Below are 17,746 nucleotides of genomic sequence, written 5' to 3' on the forward strand. Positions count from 1 at the left end.
AAATTTCTTACTCCTTTAATTTCTTTGATTCCTTGCATTTGTATTGAAATATTTGGGCATTTGTATTGAAATATTTGGTGTAGTTTGTGTATTTTCAGATTTGAATATTGTGTCTAGAGATAAAACAATATTAGGATTTTGATTATAATCTTATCGCTTTTATATTAAGGGAAAATGACCTAATAATACTACTTAAGACTCTATATTACAAAACATAAGGATACTTTTCCTTACTTACAAAACATACCAACAAAATTACAAATTATACCAGATTTGAGTTTAATGAAATCCCACGATTTTAGTCTTTTTTTAAGGAAAAGAATCTGATTTTAAATGTGGACTTAATTTTAGGATAGTTACCAATCAACTTCTTCTTCTTTTTAAAAAGATTTCTCTCTCTCTCCCTTTCCTTCTATGATAGACATCATTTCCAGACCTAAAATTCATCTTCTCTCCTAGAATAAATTTTCAAACCAATATTACAAGTATTTTTTATTAATGACCTGTGTATTAATTGTATATAAAAATTGGTTTGTATCGTTTTGAGATATGTGTGATCATTGTGTGTTTAAAACCTTTATTTATTATATAAACTGTAGATTTCAAAAACGTTGAAAACTAATATATGTATGAAATGTGTATGAAATCTGCTATATATCATTTAGATATATGCGGTACAATGTGTATGAAATGCGAATAAATTCTATATGAATTAATGTATGAAATGTGTATGGAATCTGATTTGTATCAATCAGAAAACTTATTATACATATATACTTTCTCATAATCTATACATACTTTGATCAGATTTTATACAATTTATATGTACTTTATCATAATCAAAATATACATACAACTTTTACACATATTTCATACATAAAACTTATAACGAATTTATACAGTTGTACATATTGCATACAAAAATTTATACATATTTATTTTCTGGTGCATGAACTTTGTATGAAGTCTGGTTTGTAACAATTAGAGATTTATTATACATATTTTCTCAAAATTTATAAATACTTTGATTATATTTTATACAATTTAAATGTACTTAATCATAATCAAAATACACATATGATTTTTATACATGCTTCATATATAAAAATTATAACGAATTTATACAGTTATACATATTGCATACAAAAATTATACATATATGTTTTCTGGTGTATGAACTTTGTACATAAAAATTACCGATTAGAATAGACTTTTTGAGTAAAAGTTGGAGAAAATTAGGGAACAGTATCTCTTAATTTTGAAAGGAGAGAGAAAAGTGCATGAAATAAAAGAGCAAAAGTTGGAAAAAATGAGGAACAATATCTCTTAATTTTGAATGGAGAGAGAAAAATGGATAAAATAAAGAAAACAGTTTATTTAATGTATTTTATTTACTTCTTTTTAATTTACTTGATTCGTAGTTTTTGTAACAAATCTATTGATATATTTTGTAAACTGAAAAGCATCGTCATGTTCTGTAAATATACCCTCTTACTATGTACATATATGTTTTTTGCCCCTAGTATTAATTGGGTGCTTAGTAGTCTATCAATGGGTCTTCGTTTGTCTAACTAATTTTGTAATATTATTGTTTTTCAAAGTAAGTGATCAACCTTAGGACATCCCCTATTATCTTTAATTAAACTCGAGAGAGGACATTAGGGATTGGACTTTAGATTAATTAGTGCGATTTGGGGCTTTAAACCTAATCTAATAGATTTAACGTAGAGATAGGAAGAATCTAAGTGTAGCCTAAAATTGGAATATGCTATTAACTGGTGAATTTTAGCATTCACCCTCCAAATCGAAGCTGCTTCTTTTTTTTTTTTTTTCAGTTCCAGGAGATCAAAATGTCCATTGGTGAAGCTTGAACTTCACCGGGGTACTCAATAAAGTTGGTAAAATGCCTCCAGCAATTGAGCACTGAAATTAAAGAAAAAATTTACTTACATGAGAATGTTGTTTAGTACCGATAATACCTTCTATTTCTATCCCTAAATGTAGTTGTCAGTGTGATTAAGATCAAACAAAAGCCTCAGCCAAAATACTGAATCTTTCCGGTTGCTTGAACCAGCCCCCTGCTGAATATTTCACTTCTGTCGAAACAAGTCAGAAAGGGAAAAGCTAGATATACTAACTGATAGACTAGAAGAATAAGAGCAAATTTTCCAATTCAAATTGTTTAGGACGAAAAGGATGACCGTTCTAAAAGTATCCTGCAAAACTTGGCTACATCGGCTATTAGCATCTATGTTAACGAAAAATCAAAGATTTGCTTGTACCAACAAGGGCAGGAAGTTAGAGTATGTACAATTGAAAAAGAGATATTTGATTATTTAGGGATGAGTAGTGGTATGCCAGGATGACTACTCAAGGTTCATCTGCATCGCTACCAAGCTGAGCATCGTGGCTTACTGTATAGAGGCTTCCATCTGGACCCGCGACCTTAAACCTATGCAGTAGGACAAAGAAAAAGAAAATAAAATTAGGCTCTTGAAATAGCAAGACGCAATACTTAAGCTAGCGCAAAAGCACACTACATACCTCTCAAGAATGAATTTCCCTTCCTTATACTTTTGGGTCTTGTCATGTGCAGCTTCCTGGAATATTTTGAGAGTTGTCAGTAGGAATATCAGGATAACTAGAGATTAGATGAAGAGTTAAAAATCAGATCAGGAAACTCACATATTTCCAGCCCACAATTGAGCCACACCCCACACAGAATATGTCAACAACAGTGTGCATTCCGGTCATCATCAGCCGTTCTTCTTTCTCTCCAACGGTGACATTCACACTGCAATGCACAAAAAAGGAGAAAAACATAAAACACAAAATTGCAAGTGCGAATCATGAAGCATTGGATGGAATGGTGGTTGCTAAACTATCACATCTCCAGAAAATGCAAAGAAAGTTGTGACCTCAAGTAGATTAATTGTGTTGCTAGTACTTCAAGCAATTGAAAAAGACTACCAGCCAAAAAAAAGGTTACTAGAGAATGCAGAGATGCCTGAATCAATATAATACAAACATTCACTGCCAAATTTAAATTTATTATAGCTTCAAGGTTTTTAAGTGTAAAAGAACATCCATATAAAATGGCAGGTATATTTGAGCTTCACAAGTCAAAGAGCACTTACACGTTATCAAAGAGGTAAGCCTTCCCATGACTGCAGTGGAATGACTGTAAAAAACTCAAAGGTCATCTTAGAATACATATATGTGAAGCATTCAGAAATCACGCAAGTGTAATGATTTGTAAGCGACCCAGTTTGCAGTTAGTAGCATAAAGAACAACATAATCCAGAAGCCCAGGAATAACCCCAGTACGAACTACTAATAGTGTCAGCAAAGCTTATTAGAATGGCCAACGTGCTCTTTTCGAGGGAATAGCCATTAGAAGTGAATAACTCCACTCAAAATTCGAAATAACCTAGCAAGCTCAATATTCACTGGGATAGGAAAAAGGTAGCAATATATTGAACATGAAGGTTCAAGGTGGTCTTTTCAAGGGTGTAGCCATTAGAAAGTGACAAATTTCATTTATATTCCAACCTAGTGAGTTCGATACTCACAGAGATTTGAATAAGATAGCAATAGATTGAAAAGGTTAGGCTTAAGGACCAGTTTTTCTGGGTGTCTTTATATAAAACTGATAACAACAAATGAAAAATTATCCAAACTTCATCATAGAAAAATGGACCGGACCCACTAAGACTGAAGGCTAACCTTCAAGATGAAACAAATCAAATAATTACCTACAAACGTAACTTATAAACACGAACCATTACATTCATCAGGTACCATAGGTTGTCAGTACAAGAAGTATGTCAGTTGCTCTATTTGGTTGTTACGTCTTTTCCCTAACAATATCAAATAGCTGATGTTTTACATGTCTTCGTCTACCATGGTTAGTATAACAAAGTTTCACTGGTGATAGTATTAGAATGACTTCGATATACTACAGAAAACATCCAGCAAATTCAATTCAGACCAAAATATCTTCTATAGATACAGGATAGATAAATGATAATGAAGTATTAGTGTGCCAGTGTAATCAGTCATGGTTATTCGAAAAAACGCAGACGTGAACCCAGCAATTAGTGGTCATCTACAACTTAACTCATTTAAAGAAAAGAAAACTCTGTAGCAGCCCTATGCTAAAAAGACCAGACTAGGCCCAGTAATTCTTGCCCGGGGTAGCTGATCTATTGCAAGCTACACTAGCCTCTACTCCAGAGGTGCAGATTATGAGAGATAAGCCATGTGAAGCCAACCTCAATGAACCATACTGGTGGGATCCATTTCATTGTGGATCCTGCCAGGGCCAACACATTTGCACAATCCTACTAAATCGACGACTACAATTTTGACCAATCAGAATGGCGTGTCTAGGCCCCAGAAAAAATTAATAGATAAGACGCCCTTGTATCTGAAGTCCGTTATGAGCGCCACAAACTTGATCTCAGAACATAGGCTTCACTTAGGCTACCCAATTTATTTTTTGCACAGTTTTCATCTCTCTAAATGTTTGTTTTGGCATGAAAGGAAATTAATTGATCCTTCCCTTGTTTGATATCATTGAATCTGATCCTGCAACTTAAAATGGAAAAGAATCATTTGTAAATTGCATGCACATTTAAGGATTTAACAAGTTAATAAAACCTACAATAATAAGGCAAGTAAATAATAGGTCCACATGAACTGAGACCAACATATTCAAACTAATAGTAGGATCCCCCTTTCCTAACTAATCCCCTTACAGTAGTGACAGATTCACGAATCACAAAGATCCTATAACTTCATGATTCTGAACTTTTTAAAGCGCAAATGAGAACTTCCAAATTCATTGTATCTTGAAGATCCTATAATTTGAAGAGACTTGTATTTCTCTAAAGCACTGTTACTCAAAGTGCAAAAGCGAAAATGAGTCCATCATTATTAGTTGATGGGAGACCCCTACAAGAATGCAAATGAATACAGTTTGGGCTAAACATAGTCTAGTCCTACATGGAGGCAAATCAAGTAACTCTTAAAGAGAGAAGGTTGCCTACCAAGTTGGATAACGGAGAACTTCTGAGGGACACTTATCATCTCTCCAGCCTTTGCTTTCTCCCCATATCAAGACTCTAGTACCTCAAGATGTTTATCACTCCAAGATAATAGCCTACATTTTTACTGGGATATATCTAGCTAGGTCGCTTCTCATATTCCATTCCAAGTTTCCAACTAGTAGCAAAGGCACCAATTTGGTGGGGGTGGTGGGGTGAGAAGTGGGGAAAGGGAAAGGAGAGGGGGGAGAGAGAGAGAGATAATTATAATCATGCGATGGTTAAAATCAGAAACTGATCCATTTTCCATTCCGAGGATGATATATCACAGAATTATTGACTCTTTTTTCTGAATAGAACTAAAAACTTCACTTTTTTAATAGTTGATAATTGATATAATAAAGAAGTTGGTGGAAACACCATAACTCAATCAACTTTACCTCAGCCCCCAAATTAGTTGGGTCGGCCATATGAATCCTTTATATCCATTCCTCATTATTCGAGCCTATTTCGTTCAAATACTGACATATTTTAGACAACTTAATGGTTCCATAAATTATAGGCTCTATAAATGTTACACTTATTCCTACATGGACATACAAATATTCAACCAAACTAAAAAGACTCACACTGAACCTCATGTATGTATTGTGGGTGACAATTAGGCCTTAATCCAACTAGTATTGTCCAGATGGATCATTTCCTTCCATTTTGTTAGCTCTTAGCAAGATCCACAATGATTCGAAGGGATTTAGGTATTTTGAGACAATTTGGCTGCTTGCAATTTTAGTTCTACCTTGTCTTCTTTTAGAACCTTCAATCATTACGGTATCACACATGTTGATCAGCGTATTTTCAAGTTTACAAAGAACATGACACTATCTCAATCGTCCTTCTCTCTTTTTATCCTATGTGAATGTTGCTTGTATCCTCTATATGATGTAACCATTTCTCATCTGGTCCAATCTTGTATAACCCTATATCTATCTTAAGATCCGCATTTCCAAACTACTCATTTAGAATACATGTTTGAGGCTCAGCATTCACTTACATATAACATTGTTGGTTACACAACCATCACTAGAACTTGCCTTTAGCCATTCTCCTCGAAGACCACCTAGATTTCTAAACTGTCTGCATTTAAGAATCCTACCCAATCTTACTTCACCTCCCCTTTGTTCCACTTCTAGGAACTAAACTTATAGTGCAATATTCTATCTTACTTCTAATTATCCTAAAACCTGTACTCTTTAATACTGCTTCATGGTTCCGTTTGAATTCCGAGCTACTTTGTCAATATTAACATTGGTGGAAACAGCTGGCCCTGACTCTCAAGCAGGCTCATCCACAGCGTGGCCCACACCCTCCGTCTTTCGGTCTATCCTAACTCCCACCGTATAGAAAGTTTCTTCTTTTTTCTTTTTTCTTTTGAGCTTCAGAGTATGGAAATATACTAGACAAGAAAATTATATTCTTTCTCCATTTGCAATAAGGTGTTAGATATCATATAGCTATGATGGAAATAAGGAGCTTGCAGTAGACTGCAACTAAGTCCCTTCTAACAGAAGACAAACATTTCGACCAAGTATGTCCAAAGTTCCAAGAAACAATATCGGCACAAAAGATCTATAAATCAAGTATGCCTCGATCCAATATTAGTTATGACCAGTTATATGCATCCTCTGTATTCATTCCACTCTGCTCAAATCAGTTCCCTAATAGGCAGAACTAATATCAGCACTGAAGTTAGCAGGATATATATGGTAACGCAGTTTCTCTTCTAGGCAGCCGGTGGAGCTAGAATATTGAGTTTATGGGCTCCAAATCCTAGAAAAGGCAACTTAGTGGGTTCTCGATAAATTATTTATACACAGTAAGTTGATCTTTTAACACAAATACAGGATATGGGCCAAAGCTACGGGTACCGGACCCATTAGTAGAATTGGAGCTCCACCCCTGCTTGTAGCTTACGAAAATGTCAATAAATAAAGCATCTTTTTATCCTTACAAAAAAATGAATCTTTTATGAAACTTACAAAATTTCAAGTCCACCTGCAGATTCCTAATACAACCTTAATATAAAATCACAAAAGACATCATCCATAAAAATAAAGGAATCCAGGCAATCAGTAATACATGTGTATACAACAACAACAACATACCATTGCATCCCACAAATGTGCAGGGAGGGACGATGTGTGCAGACCTTACCCCTACCTAGTGGCAGAGTCAAAATTTTCACTAAGGGATGTCAGATTATAAAAGGGTAAACCCACGAAGAAGCCAAGAGGAGTCAATATATAGTATATATACATAAAGAAATTTACCTAGCTACACAATCCAGTGTAAAATTGACACCCCTTGAGTACATGTGGCTCTGCCACTCCCCTATCTTTGTGAGGAAGAGAGGTTGTTTCCAATAGACCCGATCTCAAAAATAATATAAGACAACAAAATAGCAAGATACAAAACAAATGCAACTACGGATAGCAATACACATTGAAGAATAAGAAACTACGGGATAACTAAATATTACTACTAAAAGTAATACATGGTGTATTATATGCAGATAGATATATACCTTAGAAATAATGTGATCAGCCAAAGCTAGATGGGTTTGACAGTGCTTGCATTTATAGCTGTTTCCTTCAAGAGTTATCACAAATAGCCTACCCATCTTCTCTAATTACCCTTCAAAACCACAAAGATCACTGTTTTATCACTAATCAAATCATAAATAAAAACCCAAAGAAGAAATAATAGAGAAGAACCACAAGATCAAAATAAGATTTGTGTAAACACATTACATGAATCAGTGTAAGTATCCTGTACGATAATTTTGCAAAATTAGTGCTACATTATTGGTACAAAATAACCGATCCATATCGTACCAGTTCGACATGAGTACGTAAATATCATATGATACAGTATACTCTACAACATCGAAAATACAGATGAAAGGAAAAAAAAAATGATCTCACCTAATCAATGATTGGAAAGAGAGAAAAGTATTATTAATATTTACAACAATTGAGGCATGTGTTATGTCAATTATAGCATGGCAATGTGATGGAAATTTTGAGAAACCCACTAAACCCCTGTTTGGATGGTGGTTTCCCATGGTTCATTAATGTATGGTTTTGTATAAAACCATGTTTGTTTTCATTGTTCTTAAAATTATGTGGTATGGTATTGTAAACCCGTGGTTCATCCCATGGTTATATAACCATGAAAAGTCCCAATTTTTGTAACTACGGATTTGGTGGTTTTTCCGTGGTTACATATTTCATTTTCCCATTATACCCTACCCTCCACCATCCACCCCACCCTCACCCTACCCCTCACCCCCACCCTACCACCCTTATCCCACAACCACCCATGTCACCCCACCCACCCCTCCACCACCCACTACCCCTCACCACCACCCACTACCCCCATCCTCATCCCACAACCACCCACTACCCCTCACCACCACTACCCCACCATCATCCCACCCACCCCTCCACTACCCCCACTCACTTCCTACTTATTTTTTAAACTAATTTCTAATTAAGAGTTAAGGGTATTTTAGTAAACTTACAAGTTATTATACAGTATTATACAGTCAAACCAAACAATACAAATGTTATTAAACCACAACAAACGATACTGTCTATCCAAACATTATGTTAATTAATACGGTACAATACAATACAACACCATACTATAACATACCATACCTTACATAAGAATTAAACTCCGGATTTGCAGCTGCCATATTTCCTCTTTTTTTTTTTTTTTTTTTGCCAACAATTTGCATGATAAATATTACTAGTATATCCCTCCATCTTTTATATTTAGTTTTTTTTTTCACATAATTAAATTGAGAAATGGTAAAATAGATTTATGAGACCTAAAATTTAAACTAGACTTATGAGTTAACTTAAACTAGCGACATTATTTCTTGAATTGTATATTTGGGGTGTGTGTAGTATATGACTGGAAAAGGTATTATTTTTTTTTCCTTGTTTCATTGCGCACTAAATATCTTGAAATATGTTTTTCTATGAAAAATGTTTTCCTCAAAATAGTAGAAATGTTTTTCCTAAATGTTTGAGGGAAAATATGCTTTGGATAATAAAAGCAGAATAATGCATCCCAACCCACCCCCGCACTATCCACCCTTACCTACCCCTAACCCATCTAGCCCCACACCCCTGCCTTGCCTACCCCCACGCTACCCCACCTCCGCCATGCTAACCCCTATCACTAGAAGTTGTACTCTGAATTCAAAAACCTAATGGTATTTTTCTTTGAATATATGCAAATGCCCTTAAAATAATATTTTCCAACTTACGTACCAAACACAAAAAAAATGAGTAAAAAAATCACTTATTTTTTGAAAAAAAAAATATTTTCTTGAAAAACATTTTTCAGCATACCAAACACACCCTTCGACTTGTAAACTATCTCCTAAGACCTGTTTACGAGTAAAGAAAATCTTAAATTTTGGCATGTGATATTAGCATTAATAATGTTAATTATTCGTATGAAAGCATGTTAGAAACCAACCTATATAATTTTCATATATCAAAATTGGGATGTAAGTATCACAAAAATTAATTATTATTGCATCAACGAATAAGTTCTTTCGATTTTTGTTGAAGTAAATGAACATATTGTTTCTATATTATCATACGTGTTTCGAACTTAATAAGTTTGTTGGAGAATTAGATATACGTCTTTTGATAATTAGGTGAGAGCCACAACAACACACAACTTTCTGGTAGCATAAACTATAAACTTAATTATAGTACATAAAACCTTCCTTTTTCATAACAAAACTAGTTTGTAGTTTGTAAATATTTAGTTCCAGTTGTTTTGTTTCCTTAAGTCCAAATTAAAGGATCGAGGAGAAAATTGAAAATCATCAATCTATAAAATTATTACTCAAGTACTTGCTTGTAATGAAAGCTCAACAAATATTATGTCACATCTGACTTGGTTTTGATAATGCCGTTCTTTTCATGACTCTTACGTATTAAGCTTCTTTTTTCTTTGGAGGGGGTTAGCTAGATATACTTCGAAAGGCCATTAAACTTTACATAATGTTTAACACAAAGGCCATTAATGTGAAAATAGATCAAAGAATAACCTTCTGGTAATCAATTCTCATTGGACAACCAAAGGCCGTTTATTGGAATAGAAAATTTCGGAAGAGTTAGGTTCGAATAAATTTCCTGGAATCCTCTTCCTTTCGAACTACAAACATGGGTGTATATATATATATATATATATATATATATATATATATATATATATATATATATATATATATATATATATATATATATATATATACCGTTTATTGGAATAGAAAATTTCGGAAGAATTAGGTTCGAATAAATTTCCTGGGATCCTCTTCCTTTCGAACTACAAACATGGGTGTGTGTGTGTATATGTATATCATGTCTTAAAATTGGAATGGGTTTGGGACCAAAAGAAGCTTAACGTATCGAGAGTTGTCCTGTGTTTTTTGCGCGAGCCGCGGATTGCTTTCAAAGGCGCTGGTCTTTAATTTTCGCCCCTCAAATTGCTGGTCTTTAATTTTTTCCCTTCGGTTAAAAAAATGGCCAAAAATACTCCGGGATTCTGGGTTCGAACCCAGCTCAATAAAAATAAAAACAATTTCGCAAGGCAAATCTTTAAGAAAATTCTGCCTTATAAGGCATAACTAAATTCTACCCTATAAGCCAAAATTTTGAATTTCGCAAGGCAATTTTTTTAAGGCAATTTTTTTTTTTTTACACTGCTAAGATTCTACAGAAGTTAGGCCTTAATTTTGACCGAATAGGCATAATTTGCTATTAGATTCTGCCTTGCGAGTTTTCTTTTATACTATGCTAGGGTTTGAACCCAGAATCTCAGGGATATTTTCAGCCACTTAAAGTGTCGAAGGATAAAAATTAAAGACTAGCAATTTGAGGGACATAAATTAAAGACCACCCCCGAGTAAGGATATTTGTGTGAATGACCCTTATCCAAGTGGATAGGCCCAGTAGTTAAGTGGGCCTTTCACAGTTACAGGGCCAATTAGCAGTAATGTCCTTATATTGGGGTGGTCTTTAAGTTTTAGCCATCAAAATGAAAGTATTTAACTTTTGTCCTTCACCTAAAACCTCAGAGTTTCGGGTTTGAATTCCTGCTCAGTTTTTTTTTTAAAAATAGCTAGGCAGAGGTTGCCAAAAACTCAACCTTCGATTTTTTTTTTTTTTTAATGAGCTGAGATTCCAACCGACAACCTCGGGGTATTAGGCGAAGAGCAAAATTTAAAGACCACCAATTTGAAGGGAAAAATTAAAGACCACCCCAAATGAAGGCCAATCCGTACAAAAAAAAAAGTAGTTATAGCATCTTTGGATAGCAAAGCCCAAAAGGACAACCATGGTAAACTGTCCTTTTTTTGAAAAGAAATACTCTCTCGTTTCAATTTATGTGATACATTTTTCTTTTTAGTCTGTCTAAAAAATAATAATACATTTCTATATTTAAAAATAATTTAAGTTCAAATTTCCCCTTTTACCCTTAATGAAATGATTTATAGTCACACAAATATCTATGACTTGTTTTAGGCCACAAGTTTCAAAAAAAATTCTTTATTTCTTAAACTATGTGTCTAGTCAAAGTATATCACATATATTGGGATAGAGGGAGTAGCCATTTTTTAGACCTTTAGTTAAGTTGCAGCCAGTATTTCAAAATTATTTTAATGTTTAATTATTTTAATGTAAAAATAAAATTTTAACAAAAATATCCCTATAATTAGAAACAAGGAAAAAAACTCCAGAATTTTTTTACTGGAGTTCGAACATTTATTTGTTGGAACTCCGTGAATTGTTCTTGTAGTTTGAATTTTGAAATTCTAGCAATTTATTACACTTAGATTATGAAAAGTTTGAACTCCATGGATCATCTATGGAGTTTGAACCTTCAGAAAATTTCACATTTAGATTGTAAAAAGTTTGAACTCCATGAATCGTTCCTGGAGTTTGAACTGATAAAGGTTTGAACTCCATTAATTGTTCATGGAGTTCGAAACTCCAACACATTTGTCGGAGTTCCACTTATCAAAGTTTGAACTCCAGCACCATGTGTTGGAATTTTTTCGTGTTTTAACTAAGGATATTTTTGTTTAAATTTTATATTCGCATTAAAAATTGCCACTTTTTACTAATCATCCCACTTAAATTTTACCTTTTTTGTGTGGATCAGCAGCTAAGCCCAATGGGCAGATGTTTATACACTAACATAAACTCACAAAGTCCCTTTTCAAGGTCCAGCTCTGCATTCCTTTGGAATTCGAAGTGACAAGAAATTAATTAATTCCAGAATCCAGATCAATACCAAGGCTGGGAAAATGGAGGTGGCTGTCCAAGCAGGATGAAAGACATCTCAACCTGCCCAATTTAATTCTCTTGAATTTATGATTGTATTGGTCAAAACCATTTGTATCACATTACTAGTTGGGGATGGCTAATAGCTAGAGGTAAAACTAGTAACTAAATAATATCGAAAAAAAATAAATACTCCCACAAAAAATATATTTAGATTGCAGCTGGCAAGAGTTTTGATGTATGAACGCAAATATGAATGTGCATGTAAAATACAAAGTAAGCTTGCTAAGATGCTTACCTTTTCGTACCCAGTTGTCATGGCCTGATATTGGGATTTTCTTTTTGCCATAACTTAATTGTGTCTAATAGATATGTACGTGTTTAATATTTTACTGTACGTGTTTAATATTTATAAAAATATATATATTTCGGGAAAAAAAATAAAAAACGAAAAAAATATGAAAATCCGTCATGTTTTGTTTATTTACTTTAATTATCGTTACGTTTTCGTAAATATTTTAAGGTATTATATTTTGAAAATAACTTTTAAAAACATTCTAATTGTTATTATATATAGCAACACATACAAAATGTATTTTATGTACCATCACTTTAGTTATAATTAAAAAAATGGAGTTGATGGAATTAAGTCTTTGAGATGGAAAGAGTCGGACTTTTTTCTCATTATCATGACAATGAAAGTTATTCATCAGTGTAAAAGAAAATTAGTAAGAATATGGGGAAAATTAATATTTTGATTCTAAATTTTTTCTTTTAAATTCTTTAATATTTTATATGTATACCGATTGTGTTGATATCCATTTCAATTAAGTAAATCGTTCGATCCAAATATAAGAACTATTGTTGTATATATTGGAATTTTTAAAAGCAAAACTAATAAAATATTTTTATTAAATTAATTAAAAATATAATATAATTTTTTTTATATTAACAATTATAGATAAAACAAATTGTTACAAAGAAATCAAAATTAGAAAGATATATGTTATATTATTAATCACCAAATTTTAATTCTGAAATGAAAATATAAAGTAATACATTTTATAAACATAAAGAAACAATAATCAGAGACTGCAAAGGAGAGTAAATAGGTAAAGTATTGACAATGAAGGAAACGGGGATAAAACGGGGATAAAAGTTACTCCCTCTCTTTACTTTTACTTGTCGACATTAACATATGAAGGAAGAAAAAAATCTTCTTCTTATTTTACCCTTCACATTAATTATTCATTTTCAAATCATTGTCTGAGGCTATTGAGACTATATACCAATAAATATGGATATTATGATAAAATATATACTTTATTTATTAATTATCAAAGAACGTGAAAAGTCAAAAGTGAACAAGTTATGTGTAGGAGAATTAAAATAACTTTTGGTACAAATGCATTGCTATTGTTCGTCCTCTCTTCACGTTTAAAGTATTGACAAATGCAATTATTAATTAGTGTGAAACTTCAATTATGTTGATTGTGTATAAAGATAACGACTACGCATATATTATAGGCATACATATTTGTATACATGTCATCCTTTTTTTTGTATTCTTTTATTTATCATGGGGACCATCAAGCTAGGCAACGCAAGAAGAGCGGTGAGAATCATGCAGAAGGGGCTGGCCATTAATTTCCATGGAATTAATGAGTGAATATTTGTGTGTTCTTATTATTAATTTTACCCCTTAATTACCTATTTTCAAATTATTTTCGAAGGCTATTGAGAATTACACCAATAAATATGAATATTATGGTAAAATATATACTCTCTCTGTCCCATATTACTTGTCACTTTCCTTTGCACGCCCTTTAAGAAATCGTAAGTAAAAAGATATATTTTACTATCTTATCTTCTCTCCAATAAATACATTCTAATCAAAATTGACTATTTTCAAAAACATTTATTACTAATGATAAGATGGGAAAGATTTAATTAATTTTATCTTGATTTTGTAAATGGACAAGTAATTTGGACATATATTTTTAGTAATGTGGCCAAGTAATATGGGACGAAGAGGATAAGATGTGAAAGATTTAATTATTTTTTCTTGGTTCTGTAAATGAACAAGTAATTTGGACATATATTTTTAGTAATGTTGGGCACTTCATTTATGGACAAGTAAAAGTGCATGGACGAAATAAAGATGTGTCGGACAATTAAAATTGAAGTGCATACTTGTATACATGAGCAGAGAATAAATATTCGGTAAAAAAGTAGTTTAGTAATGTGACCAAGTAATATAGAATGGAGGGAGTACTTCATTTATTAATTCTTAAAGAACTTGAAAAGTCAAAAGTCAACAAGTATAAGTGCACGGAGGAAATAAATGTGACGGAGAATTAAATTTGAAGTGCATACGTGTATACATGAGAAGAGATAAATATTCAGTACTATGACTTATGACCACGTGGAATAAAAAAGTAGTTGGTTAAAATGTACAATTTATATAGCTTGTGGTACAAATTTCTATTGATGTGTTAGTCCTCTCTTCACACTTAGATATATTAGAAATAGAAAAGAAGAAAAATATAAAATAGAAAAATAGACATATATTTTAGTAATGTGGCCAAGTAATATGGTCGAAGGGAGTACTTCATTTTTATTAATTCTTAAAGAACATGAAAAGTCAAGTATAGTAATGTGGCCAAGTAATATGGGACGAAGAGAGTACTTCATTTATTATTTCTTAAAAAACGTGAAAAGTCAAAAGTGAAGAAGTAAAAGTGCACAGAGAAAAAAAATATGTGTCGGATAATTAAAATTGAAGTGCATACATGTATACATGGGAAGAAAATAAATATTCAGCAAAAACGTGAAAAGTTAAAAGTGAACAAGTAAAAGTGTACGGAGGAAATAAATATGTGTCGGAGAATTAAAATAGAAGTGCACACGTGTATGTATGAGAAGAGAATAAATATTGATCTATGGACATATATCCACGTGGGATTTATTAATTCTTAAAGAATGTGAAAAGTCAAAAGTGAACAAATTAAAGTGTACGGAGGAAATAAATTTGAGTAGAAGAATTAAAATTGAACTGCATATGTCTATACATGAGAAGAGAATAAATATTCAACTAGAACACGAAAAGTCAAAAGTGAACAAGTAAAAGTGCACGGAGGAAATAAATGTGTCGGAGAATTAAATTTGAAGTGCATACGTCTATACATGAGAAAGGAATAAATATTAAGTACTATGACATATGTCTACGTGGGATATAAAAATAGTTGGATAAAGTGTACAAGTTATATAGCTTATGGTACAAGCATTCATTGCGTGTACAATTTGTGAAGCTCATGGTACAAGCTGGAGGAGCGGTGTTCGTCCCTCCTCCACGCTTATATATAATAGAAATATGTATATACCTATTTATGACATACTAAGTAGGCGTTTGGCCATAGATACCAAAAACAAATTCACTTTTTTTTGGAATTTTTGAAGTTGGAGTTGGAGTTGATTATAGTATTTGCTTTTTTGAATGTACTTTTTTCAATAAACATCAAATCTGATTTATACCCCCCAATTTTTAAGAACTAGAAAAATCACCCAAGATAGAAAACAATAGTTCTCAAATATCTACATAGATGTAAATACTGATATTCTCTTCACAAACACAGCCAAGAATAACTAGAGAAACATTACAAAGCACTAACTGGTGAATAAAAGAGCGAGCAACTCACGACTAAGGAAATATTGACAGGAATTAATAAACATAATTACATCAAAATCTCTGAACATAATTATTAAAACTCAACAACACTATTAATTTGATATTCTTTAATATAATCCTCCCACATTGTGTGAACAATCTGTTCTCGTCGAGCATGCATTTCCCGATCAGCTGACCGAGAAGACGAAGATGCATTGTTAATCCCCGTTCCTTGTTCAGCGGTGCCATCAACATCTATATCATCATGTTCATACTCTATAAATATTCCATCACTGCTTTGGTGTTCCCGTAAAAAATTATGCAACACAGCATAATCAATCACAATCCTAACTTGTGTGTCTACATCATAATTGTTCATGACATGTTGGAATATTCTAAATCTACTTTTCCATGCTCCAAATGTTCTTTCGATCACATTGCGTAAAGATGAGTGTCTACAGTTAAATAACTCTTTGCCGTTTTGAGGCTCTCTTTCACTCCCTCTGTAGTCCTTCAAATGGTACTATATTCCTTTGTATGGCGCTAAAAATCATCTCATGTTCCGAAGACCAGCGTCAACAACGTAATATTTATCTATCAAAGTAACTACTCAAACAAGCTAACAACAAATGAAATATAATGTATTTTAGGTTATATACCTTGTGGTGGAAAAGAAAATTTTGCCTCCGAATCAACAATCACATTCTCAAGCACTCTACAGTCATGTGCAGTACCTTCCCAACTTGAAGGGTAAAATTTGAAAAATGAAAGAGAAAAGTAACAGTCCAAAAAGTGAAAATTGTGAAAAAATTCCAAATTCCAGAAAAAAGTGGAAAAAAAATTTCGAAAAAAAATGAATAATTCGCATGGCCAAATGGGTCCTAAATTATGCTTAAAGTGGGTAGCCCCAGTTGAATTTCCCTAAGAAGTTAATTTCAAAAATTGAAAAATTTGATATGCCCCACCCCCACTATTCTATTGTCGTACTTTTCAGCGTACCTATAGCAATGAAGCAATGAGTTAAAAATTGACAACTGCGGTTGCAACTTGCAATGAGTGCTTTTAAAAGAAGAACAAACCCACACATAAGTTTAGCATTTGCCGAGGTGGAAAGAAAATTTTCTAATACAAGAATATACAATAAAAAGGGGACATGCAACGGTGTAAGAATGTTGATGTTTTCCTATTTAAATAATCGGAAAAGGGCCAAATATACCCTGTACTATTGAAAAAGGTTTAAATATAACCTTCGTTATATTTTGGATCCAAATATATCCTGCCGTTATACTTTGGCTTCAAATATATCGCTTCTTTATACTTTAGTACAAATATATCTCTCATTTTAACGGAGAAACACTTGTCATCATCCTATTTGCCCATTTTAAACTATCCACTAATTAATTAAAATTCAACTCATAATCCGGTGTCCAATTAAAAGACTCGTGACCAGATATCCTATTTTTCAATGGCTGCTTCTTCAAATGCCGGGCACCCTGTTCGCCGGTATGCCGGAGCTACTCAATGCACGACGATAACTACCAAATGGTGGATAAGAGGTCCTGCCCGAGCAAAAATTCTTCAGTCTACCTTACCTCGTTAGAAATCATAAAACCATTCTAACTTCTCAGGATATAAGGGAGTTAACAAAGCTCAAATGC

At 32.9% G+C, this 17,746-nt stretch overlaps 1 protein-coding gene across 3 annotated transcripts; it reads right to left on the bottom strand.

The window, feature by feature from the left end:
• Positions 1-2,113: 2,113 nt before the first annotated feature.
• LOC132049768 (protein yippee-like) lies at positions 2,114-8,794 on the bottom strand. Of its 3 annotated transcripts, XM_059440691.1 has the most exons (7): positions 8,773-8,794; positions 8,030-8,138; positions 7,630-7,739; positions 3,138-3,181; positions 2,686-2,794; positions 2,545-2,600; positions 2,114-2,452 (listed from the first exon to the last, which is right to left on the bottom strand). In XM_059440691.1, exons 3-7 carry the CDS (start codon positions 7,723-7,725, stop codon positions 2,371-2,373), a joined length of 387 nt encoding a protein of 128 aa, XP_059296674.1. In that variant the 5' UTR covers positions 7,726-7,739; positions 8,030-8,138; positions 8,773-8,794; the 3' UTR covers positions 2,114-2,370. The 3 variants fall into 3 exon arrangements, with proteins under 3 accessions (XP_059296674.1, XP_059296675.1, XP_059296676.1); XM_059440692.1 differs by lacking the exons at positions 8,030-8,138; positions 8,773-8,794 and adding an exon at positions 7,856-7,993; XM_059440693.1 differs by lacking the exons at positions 8,030-8,138; positions 8,773-8,794 and adding an exon at positions 7,940-7,967.
• Positions 8,795-17,746: the final 8,952 nt, after the last annotated feature.

Source organism: Lycium ferocissimum, chromosome 3, assembly GCF_029784015.1.
Source record: "Lycium ferocissimum isolate CSIRO_LF1 chromosome 3, AGI_CSIRO_Lferr_CH_V1, whole genome shotgun sequence".
NCBI lineage: Eukaryota > Viridiplantae > Streptophyta > Magnoliopsida > Solanales > Solanaceae > Lycium > Lycium ferocissimum.